The sequence below is a fragment of the Cyprinus carpio genome, chromosome B9 (genome assembly GCF_018340385.1).
Source record: "Cyprinus carpio isolate SPL01 chromosome B9, ASM1834038v1, whole genome shotgun sequence".
Classification (NCBI taxonomy): domain Eukaryota; kingdom Metazoa; phylum Chordata; class Actinopteri; order Cypriniformes; family Cyprinidae; genus Cyprinus; species Cyprinus carpio.
Window position 1 is genome coordinate 26,610,782 of NC_056605.1, and position 11,583 is coordinate 26,622,364.

An 11,583-nucleotide genomic window follows, 5' to 3' on the forward strand; every position below is an offset into this window, starting at 1 on the left:
TCAATAAAGGCATGCTTTTTTTGTAACTTTAAAAGAGACTATTCAAAATGTGATCCATGTCAGATTTTATTGCTGATTTGAAATTATGTCGCGACAACATAACAGTTGTGGGCATCAGGAAATGTGTATCTTTCCCAATTGAAGTAGATATGAGCAGTAACTTTGTCTGTTTTTGACTGTGCAAGACTGCAAGTGCATTACAAAGATGGATGACAAGCTTGTCCAGATGAAAGATGAAACTTAAAAAAATATTCATTCATTCTGCAGTTGTGTTTGCTCAAAAATACTATGCTTCACCAGGGCTTATCATAACCTCCTAATTGTCTATACTCTTCTGCAACCGAGATGATCGCAATCAACCTTTGAACTACCTTAGTCTAGTCTACTGGCTCTAGATGGGTAAGTCAGGTCACACTGGGACAGATGCATGCTGGGACTCACGCTGTGTTCGTCCTGCAGGTAGAGAGCACAGCGATAGCCAGCAAGAGGAACAAGAGAGTCATCATCCTCCGAGACTCTCTCAAAAACACCTGGACACACTGTGTGAGGAACCCGGAGACCTGTCACCACGACGCAAAGACACACCGTACCAGCACCAGCCCCCCTTCGTCCCTGGTAGGACCAGATCATGAACATATAATACATAATACTGCGGAAACATGACATGTAGGAAAAGCTTTCACCAAGATTTGCATATTCTATTGATTTGATGGTCCATTGATTTGTGTCGGTCTTTTGAATTCAGCAAAAAGATGCTTGACCAAAAGAGAATCCAATGTCACATTCACAAAGCAGCAGAATACAGTCACTCATATGTATTTTGAATGTACAGTATGCTTGTGATTTTTTTTTTTTTATGCAGGAAGTCTCTTTTGCTCCCCAAGGCTGCATTTATTTGATTAAAAATGCAGAAATAAAAAAATAAAATAAAACTGTAAAAAAAAAAAAAAAAAAAAAAAAAAAAAAAAAAAAACAGTGCTATTGTGAAATATTACAGTTTAAAAAAAGTTTAATAGAATTTGAAAATGTAAATTATTAGGGATGAACGATTCACTCAACTCAAGTTGATTCAATTTGATTCATGATTTTGATTTAACAATTTGATTTTCTCACTATATTTTTTTAACAAAATGAGATTGAAGACATTATACAGTAAATGAAAAGGTGTTGTTTTATTTGGCTATTGCTGCACGTTTCTTTGTGAGATTGAAATATAACAAAACTATATTGAAATTTTAAAACAAACCCCAAATCAAACAAGTAAATTACACAAATAAAAGAAATCTCTTGATATGAACAAACTAAGGCTTTGTCTCTGCTCTTTCCATTTAAAATTAGAGGCAACCACTGGATTTTAGTCATGATCCAAACAAAGATGCAGCATACATGCAACACAAGTAGTCTTTAATCAAAATTAAACTGCATAATTTCGAAATTTGAAGCAAAAACAGAATGGTCTGACTTTAGTTTTGTGAAACTATTCTACATAAAACGAAACAGCAGACGAGCTGAACGAGACACAGATTCACTCTCTGACAGCAGGTGGAGCTCATGAACAGCAATGATAGTGTTTCCTGGGTTACCGCTGTAAACAAAGCAGAGCTGCACTTATGAACACTACTTTAATATGCATTGTTCAGAAGCAAGATGAAAAGAAAATACCACGTAAACTTTTCTAAAGACTGTCAGTTCGCCACAGAGACACATGCATATAAACTCCTTCTCCAATTGTGGTGCGATTTGTTTGGCAACTCAACGATTTAAATTGTCACAAATTTGAATCGATTTTCGACCAGTTCGCAGTTAATCATTATATCCCTATAATTTATTCATGTGATGGCAAAGCTGAATTTTCAGCATCATTACTCCAGTCTTCAGTGTCACATGATCCTTCAGAAATAATTGCAACATGCTGATTTGCTGCTAAAGAAAAATTTCTTACAGTTCTTACAGAAACTATGCTAGATTTTCTTTCAGGATTCTTTTATACATAGAAAGTTCAAAAGAACAGAATTTACTTAAAAAAAAAATAGAAATCGTTTGTGACTGTACATGTTTTCAACTCATTTGTCACTTTTGATACATTTAATGCAGCCGTGCTGTATAAGAGTGTTTGATAAATCTTTTTTTACCCCGAATTTTTGAGCGGTAGTGTTCGTTCACACACAGTTCTATTTTCTCGCACAGTCACTGTCCACCCACTGTAGTGTTGCACATTTTAATGGACCTTTATCACAGTGCAATTAGTGCCCGTCGAAGCAGTGTATCGATTCTTCCGTTTATGTATATTTTTCAATATGCTGTAATCACCTAGTTGAATTTAGACATTTTCAGAGACAAGCGAAGAGATAATCTGATGATTACTGTGCACAGAATTTTCCAAACTCAGCGGTACTTGTAGTTTTAATCCAACGTAACATTACCGATTTCACCACACTGTGTCAGTGCTCGTTTAAATAATGACTGTGATGCTGCTGAATTGTGTCAGAAGATCAGACTGAACATATATATTCCTTTGTATTAAATTTTAGTCATTATTCTGTCATTTTTCATTGACAGTCATTTCACTGTATGTAATATGCCTATGCCAAAATTCTTAATATTCAAAGTCACGCTGTCAATGGGTTATATGCTGTTAAATATTAATTAGCCAAAGTTTTCAACATTGTTACATTTCTTTAAGGAAATGCCTGCACATTCATTCATCTATTTTAATACTGATCTTAGGAAAATTAACCATGTTATGTGTAGTAAAATCGAGGGGTGAGAACCAGAAGGGCGCAAGTGACATTTTGGGTGAAATGGAGATAAATATATATAAAATGAAAGCTCTTGATGAGCTCTTTCTAGTAGCAAAAGGACACTCGTTTCGCTAGATAAGACCCTTATTTCTCGTCTGGTATCATGTAGAGCCCTTTGAAGCTGCACTGAATCTGTAATTTTGACCTTCAACCATTTGGTAGCCACTGAAGTCCACTATAAGGAGAATAATCATTTAATGTTTTCATCAAAAACCTTAATTTCTTTTCAACAAAAGAAAGAAAGATGTAAACATCTTGGATGACATGGGGATTACTAAATGATCAGGAAATTTTAATTTGAAAGTGAACTATTCTCAAAAAATCATCTTGCTACTCAGGATGTTCTGCTATCGGTTAAATAAAATTTGACTGCTGCACTCTAAAGTAATCTAAGAAAATAATTTCTACTGTTATCATCATCTAATTAAGTCACTGTTACTGTGGTTACAGCCAGGTAATCTAGCACGAGAACAAAGGGGATTGACATTGGGTTGTTCATATATTCTATTATTAATATGGATCAGAGTTCATATAAGCTGTTGTGTAAACGGTATGGTTTAAGAGTCACACCTGTTGTGGAAAGGTGAAAAGTTGACTCTTGACCAAATCTCATTCTTTTCACAGGGGTAAAGATGCTGAAAAACCAGACGGACCCTTCTTCACTTTTCCAGGAGGAAGAGGAGAACAGCGGGGAATGGAAAGACAGTCAGACAGAGTAACACTGCTTGAATTACACGAGGAAGTGACATCATTTATAATACTGTTTGGGAACTGTTTTAACTTTTTTAGTTTAACCTTTTTTGTTTTTGTTTTTATCCGAGTGGAAATAGTTTGCGAGCAAATTTCAAAGTAGTTTTTTTCTCTGCAGTAAATAAATAAATGTACGCAATTTCACTCCAAAGTACTAAGAGGTCCAAATGTTGAGACTGTAAACTTTTAAACTTTAATTGATGAAGCATATATAAATATATATATATATATATATATATATATATATATATATATATATATATAGTATATATATATATATATATATATACATACATATACAATACATACATATACATATGCAAAATAGAGGCTTTTTCAGTAGTGATCTCAAACTTTTTTGTCCCCACGGTACATTCTCTCATATTGTGATTTATTTCATAATATAAACTTTAATGTAGTTGTATTTCATCATGAGTTGTAATATGAAAACAAAAGAAAACTCATGCTCCGCAGATGATTTAGCAATACATGGGGAGGATTGCAAAGCCAATCAAATCCTGCCACATTATTTTTGATCACCTCATGTGAAAAAAGCTTGTTGCTTTGATGTAACTTTCTCTGACAGAAGCAATATTTTTGTAGGAATATGGCTGTTTTGTATGCAGACGTGACTCTGAAGTCCCACACGGCTGTTGTACAGTCCAACGGCTCTCTGATATGAGCGTCTGAAAAGTGGGCATTATACATGGAGTTAAAGCTTGATACTGTACATGCTAACATTATTAGAGTATTTTAGATCTTCTGCAACACACACACACACACACACACACACACACACTTCCCCCCAAAATAATCAGCCTGCATTAAGTTATAATACTGTCAGAAAGAGATGTTTTTATGAAATGACGGCAATTTTCTTTTTTGTGTAAATGCTTTTGAACAGATTAGCGCTCTTTAGTACCCTACTAATATTTTTTGTAACATTAAATCTGTAGTAAATTTGTGGAACATATATTTCCAAAAATGTACATTTCAACATTTCATTGTTGACTTTAGTAGCATAATTATAAAAAAAAAGGTCTGAACAATTATAGGCAAATCTCACAAAAACTGTTAAGAAATGTAGGTATATTTCAACCAAAAAAATCATGTAGTGTTTTTTTTTTTTAAATGAATGACATGATTTCATCTTCATTATAATGAAAATCCCCTTTATAATTCATATTAATGCAAGAAAAAGTGCACACTACATCTGTACATTTCTAAGTTTCTGTTTCTAAGCCTTCTTTTTTGTGTGTTTAATTGTGCTCAGTTGAAATGAAAATGACATCAAAGCAAAAAAATTACATTACAAGACTTTTTTTCTTCATGAAATGAATCGTTATAAAACAATTCTTTAGATACATTTCATCTGAAAGGCATTGAGGGGTTGATTTCAACAGATATTCTACATGTGTTTTTGTCATTCCTGACTGATAAATGAAATGCAGTATTCTGTTTTTTGAAGCTTTTCTGTTTAATAAACTTTAAATAAACTTACTTTCTACAATTTAACAGACCCTGAGCTTGAATGTGCTTTTCAAAATGCATGTGAGTGTGAAGGCAGCGGTGTGACCTTAAAAGTGATACAAATGACAAAAATCTTGTTTTGGGCGGTTTATGTCATATATAATGCAAAAAAGAAAAAAAAAAAGATCAGTATTTTCACATAAAGTTATAAAACATGATACAGTGATTTGGTAGCACATGTTTAGTACCTCATCAATGTTCTGAGATTCTGAAGAACAGTGTAACGCACAATGGCTGCGTTCAGAAAAGCATACTATTACTGTTTCTTACAGTACACATGGAATACCCAAATGATTTATCGCATTTGCCAAATTGCTTGATTTGACCCCTTCATTTCCAGTGTATCATGTAACGAATGCAATATCAGCGATTTCTAACATTAGACTAAAACTTTTAAACACTACACAGAGCATATTCCTTTAAACTGTTACATAATCATTCTGTTTCACAATTTAAACAGTATATACTGCACAGTATTCGGCTAGTATTCCATCCGAACACAGCCAATGTATGTAACATTTATTTAGACACTGCTATGTACTATAATACTGTATGGATTTAAAGGGACACAGTTTTGTTCATTCAGAGAATGTGGTTTGTTAAAATGAAATAACGCCCCCTTGAGGACATGCACCTCTACTGTTAAAAAATCGGCTCATGATTTAATAGGCGGCATGTTCTACTAAAATTTTACAGCTGCACAAACTATACGTGTCATGCTACAATAAAAAAAAGCTCTTTATGGATTGTTCTGGAAATTGGAGGGAATAACATTTATAAGTCTACAGAGACGTATCATGCCAGAATGAAGTAAAATTTTCCAGCCTTTCTGTCCTAATGTGCCGCAGAGAGCCGGTAAGCATGACCGTATCGAGAATAAAATACTAAAACTAATTAGGGTGCAAAGTGTAGCTGCATAATCTTCAATAAATAATGATGGTCTACAAACAAAAAAAAAGAGAGAGAGAAAAGAAAACATTTTACAAATAAAAATCCCACCAGGAATAAAGCCCAGGAAGCAAATAGGTAGCGTTGCGTTTCAGGGACTCGCTAAAATCCTCCTCAAGGGGACCATAGAGGTCTGTCTCCAGCAATAACACAGTCGCAATGACAACACTGCACACTACCGTCTCTACGATGCGCTGCGTGGACATTCTGCGCATCCGTCTGCACAAGTAGCCCTCCGAGCCCGAGAGTATAATAGCATTACAATACAATGAGGACAATGCTATGTACATCATCCTGTTTCTGATTAAAAACATTCAGGCTTGGCACCGTCTGTGTGACGTCAGGCGCTTTTGCCGTTCCACGGCAGAGTTTCTGAGCTGTGCTCCTCTGGCGAGCCGTCGGCCGGCCCCTCCGCTGGGGACTGGGAACTCTGTTCCAGAGAGTCCTGGGAAGAGTGAGTGGAGTCTGTATTGTTCAGTTCGTTCAGGGACTTTGACTCCGAGTCGTGACTCCCTCTGGCTGGACTGCTACGGGACAGTGTGACTTGTGTGTTCCTCATGGGCTCCTCTTCCAGGTCTGACATTCTCTCGTGTTGTTTGTTGGCAAACTCTGGGAAGAGACAGGAACTGAGATCAGCTATAGGACAATATGTTAACTTGGCATCTATATCTCACTAAACACAATTGATGGGTCACTGGGGGGAAAATGGTGTAGAAAATATTTTCACTCAGAAATTACAAGTAAGTTTCAAGAATATTGACAGAATCGGCAAGTAACAGTGAAATGAACAGGAAATTTTGAAGCAGAAAGACGGTCATGTGTCTGTGGAAGAGCTGTTATATTTTCAAGGAATGCAATAGAAGTTAATTTCAAGAATTTGTGGCATAATGCTAATTAGAGCTACAAAACGATTAACCACGATTACTCGCATTCAAAATAAGAGTTGATGTTTACATACTATATGTGTGTGTACTGTGTATATTTATTGTGTATATATAAATGTTAGTGCTGTCAAAGTGCTGTCGAAGTGTTAGTGCTGTGTGTATTTATTATGTACTGACAAATACACACACATACAGTATGTATTTTGAAAATATTTACATGTATTTACATGACTATATTTATATTCATATCATTTATATTCTAAATAAAAATATTTAATATATAAAGAACATTTTTTTCTGAAATATGTACATGCATGTGTGTGTATTTATATATGCGTAATAAATATACACATAAATATATTATGTAAACAAAAACTTTTATTTTGGATGCGATTAATCATTTGACAGCACTAGACACACATATATGTATATATTAAAAATATATTTGTATGTATATATATTTATAATTATTTATATTTATATATAATTTAAATTATATACATTTTATATACAAATCTAACATATTTTTCCTTAATATATACATGTATATGTGTATTTATATATACATAATAGATATACACATTACACATATAGTATGTAAACATAAACTTTTTTTAATCACTATTAATCATTTTTTCAGCCCTAATGCTAATCACACAAAAAAAAAAACAACTAAGAGACATTTAATTGAATTAACTGACTTTTTTGTCTGGTTACAGTGGCTTTAATAAAATAAAATAAAAAATAAAATAATTTGCTAACAAAGGGTTTATAATATAAATACATAATAAGTGATTTTATCACAGTCATAAAACTAGGTGTATTTTAATATTAAATAATAAAATTAAATATATAATTTTATACAGTATAAAAATTAAATATAGATACAACTATTTTATTGTTTTTTATATGTATTATTTAATTCACATTTTACAATTTTATTTAAATGTAAATTTGGAGGCAATTTATTTAATTCAATAAAATTAAAAAATAATGTTATGTATTATGTATTTATTTATATATTTTGTATTTAAACATAAAAATATATATTATTAATATTTTAATTATATATATATATATATATATATATATATATATATATATATATATATATATATATAGCTTTTTTTTTCAAAGTGATTATTTGGTTTACAAAACATTATGTGAATTAATAATATATTATAAGTTACTATATGTAGATATGGTACCACTATATGTTTGTTCCTTCTGTTACTTAAACACCATCACTCAAATGTTTAAAGACACTCGACTAAATGAATGTTTTTAATGATAATTAAAATGTTTAATCTAAAGGCATTTGGCACATTATTTTCTTCATTTATTTATTTATTTGCAATGAGCGAGTTGGAGTGTATAGTGAATAGGGGGTAGAAACACAATCAGATGTGTGCAGACCTTGAACAGACAGCTCTTTCCAGCGCTCCTTGTTGTTCTGGATGATCTCACAGAGCAGGTGTCGGACTTGTTTCAAGTCGAGGTTGCCCAGTGAGTAATCTGTAGTGCCTCCCTGCTCGTCATTCGAACCCCGACCGCTGTGTCTCTGTACTGACTCCACCACCGCAGCCGAGCCCCGACCCGTCAAACTGCACCGCAACAGCAGATTACACACACATTATCATCTCTCAATCAAACACCATTACCATGATGAACACATCACCTCACCTTGACCTGCGGACACCCCCAGATTTTACAGCTTCCTCTATGAGAGGACTAATGATCTTCTCTGTGGTGTCGACCAGAACAGAGAATGTGGGCTCCACGATGAAATCAATGAACCCTTTGAAGAAAAAAAAAAAAAGGTATTTGTTTAGAAACCTTTGTTATTTATTTACCAGCTAGAAACTCATTAGCAATAATGGCTTTTGATCCAATCAAGACGCCTTTAGTTATTGTGTCATTAAATTAAAACACATTTATTTGATGAGCTCCATTAAATATTACAAGAGATCATGTAACTGCCTCAGCAGCCTCTTGATGGCAGTAAAGAGCTGAGCATGACGGCACTATAGGCATGTCTGTATGGATATGTTCACAATAGAATAGTAACATTGTTCTCTCATATTAGTCTCTCATACTGATATATTTCTACAGTATTATAATATATATACTGCACACAAATATGTGCATTTTGCATAGAATACATTTATGTTAATTAGTGGCATCAAGTTATCATCTTGCAAAAAACTTTTTTTATTTTATTGTTTTTTCTAAAAATAGATTTTTCAAGATATTTCCAAATTTTAAAAAATCTAAACAAAATATATAAAAGCACAAGAAAAAAAATACAGGCAGATGAAAAACAATATATTATTCATTTTACAAAGATAAATATCTGTATCAGTTGCTCTGTCTTAACTAATACTGTTCTAATTAAAAAAAATAAAAAATCATATTTCAATATTCTTTAAAAAAAACAATACCCAATTATTCAAATTTATACAATGTTGAATCAAAATATTTCTTTCTAAAGGTAGTTTTTGCAATGTCTATTAAATGCTTTTTCTCAACTAAAACAATAGTAAATGATCTTTTGTATAGGGTCATTTCTCAGCTAAAATTGCGATCAATTTGTGATCAGTTTGATTAATTAATCGGCACATAATTAATTAGATTAAAAAATTTAATCGCTTAACAGCCCTATTCTAAATAAACACAGTATTTGAAGGTGTTAAGCAATTGTTTTAGTATTAACAATAACACTGAACAAATAAATAATTACTCAAAATTATAATGTTTCTTTGTCAGCCTTGAAAATGCAAGCTCAAGCTGAGTATACGGCATTATGAAATACAGTATTACAATTGTAGAAGACCGTCTGTCTATTTCAGTCTATTTAAACTTTGTAAAGCAAGCAAATAAAAATACTATACAGTGATAGCAGAAGTAGTATATGAGCATGATGTTCCAAACATGGCCTCAGTGGCTGTCAGTGCTCGTGTGTGTGTGTGTGTGTGTGTGTGTGTGTGTGTGTGTGTTAGCTCTACTGTACCTATCTGAGACTGGGCAATCATGGTAGCTTTCCGGTCACACAGTGGAGAGAACGGCAGCCCTAGTTCTGCCTCCTTGTCACCCTGCAGAAACAAAAGAATCAGAAAGAATTACTCACTCGCACTGATTCAGAGTCATGTGAATAGTCTAATAAAACTTTCCTCGTCCGTCTTTGTGCTTGAGAAGCAAAGCAGACGGAGACATCATGTACCCGGGATTTCTGAGCCAATGAGATTCTGAGTGCAACTTCCAAAACAAACTCAGAATACAAATGGATCCTGGTTAAGTTCAGTTGCAACTTTGCATGGTTATACATTTTTCTTTTCTTTTTCCTCTATTCTATTCTATTCTATTCTATTCTATTCTATTCTATTCTATTCTATTCTATTGTGATTAATATTTCTTCATTAAACGTATGTACACTTTAAAATAATTATTTTAAGAAATTATTCACACACGCACACACATACATACGCATACGCATACGCATACGCATAGACACACACACACACTCACACACACACACACACACGCAGAGCAGAGCAGTTCAATGCAATTAAATTATTTGGTCATGTGCATGTGCGTAACCTCTTAGATATGGCTATTAATTATGGTTTAAACTAAAACTAAAAATAATAAATAATTTCTAATAAAAATACATTTTAACTTAAACTTAAAATAAATTGTAAAAATTTTTAGCTAGTTGCCCAAGCTACTAATTTCTCACTTTCCTTCAGTTTAACTAAACTAAAACTTAACTTTTTTTGTTTTGTTTATTGTTTTTTCTTACTGTATTTCATGTTAAAGTTTCTAAAATCAGTAAAGACATAATTTAATTTAAAAAAACTAAAAATAAAAAATATATATTCCAATAATAAAAAAATTAAAACAACTAATAAAAATAACATAAAAAACACACAACAAAATTACTAAAATGTTAATTCATTCAAATTTTAATCGAAAATGGAAACAAAAAAAAAAAAAAAAAAAAAATATATATATATATATATATATATATATATATATATATATATATATATATATATATATATATATATATATATATATATAAAGAAAATAGTATCTTAATGGTAGTAAAAAATAACACAGCTCTTTGATGGACTCCAGTTTTCCTAGATAATGTTTGTATCTAGTAAGTGTGTGTCTCTGGGAGTTCTGTTTGTGTTATGAGAGATAAATATTATGAAGTGCAGACCTGTCTGAAGAACTCCTCCATGAGGGCTTGTGTCCAGCGGTAGTGCAGTTTCCAGCCCTTAGCGGGATGGCTGATATCAGCGGCGTGCAGCATCAGGGACAGCACTTTAGCCTTGTCTATTCTGATAGACACATTCATCAGAGCTTCATCAGTCACATACAAACACTTCATCACAAACACTAGCTGTAAAATCCACTGGAGTGCGTGTAAACAAATTATGAATCCATAAATTACACACCCATAATCACACACACACACATTCGCAAACAAAGGACACAAGAGGATTGTCTAAACGGCACCATCATCCTCTGTCTGTCACTCTGTTTCTCTGTTTAAAATTTGCAATTTGCCACTGTAGTAACAACTATATTTTGTCAGAAACACTAAAGTACATTATTTTTATTATAGAATTTTTTAAAAGATTTTCACTGCTAAATCAGTTTGG

At 32.7% G+C, this 11,583-nt stretch overlaps 1 protein-coding gene across 6 annotated transcripts in view; it reads right to left on the reverse strand.

Moving 5' to 3' along the window:
- Positions 1-5,155: 5,155 nt before the first annotated feature.
- The window catches only part of LOC109088440 (calcium/calmodulin-dependent 3',5'-cyclic nucleotide phosphodiesterase 1A-like), a 93,763-nt gene continuing 87,335 nt past the window's right edge, over positions 5,156-11,583 (reverse strand). For all 6 annotated transcript variants that reach the window (XM_042731759.1, XM_042731763.1, XM_042731760.1 and 3 more), the window contains 5 exons: positions 11,139-11,259; positions 9,924-10,005; positions 8,597-8,711; positions 8,330-8,517; positions 5,156-6,638 (listed from right to left, as the gene is read on the reverse strand). In XM_042731759.1, the coding sequence (XP_042587693.1) occupies positions 6,370-6,638; positions 8,330-8,517; positions 8,597-8,711; positions 9,924-10,005; positions 11,139-11,259 (775 nt within the window). In that variant the 3' untranslated portion in view covers positions 5,156-6,369. The remainder of the gene's footprint in view (positions 6,639-8,329; positions 8,518-8,596; positions 8,712-9,923; positions 10,006-11,138; positions 11,260-11,583) is intronic.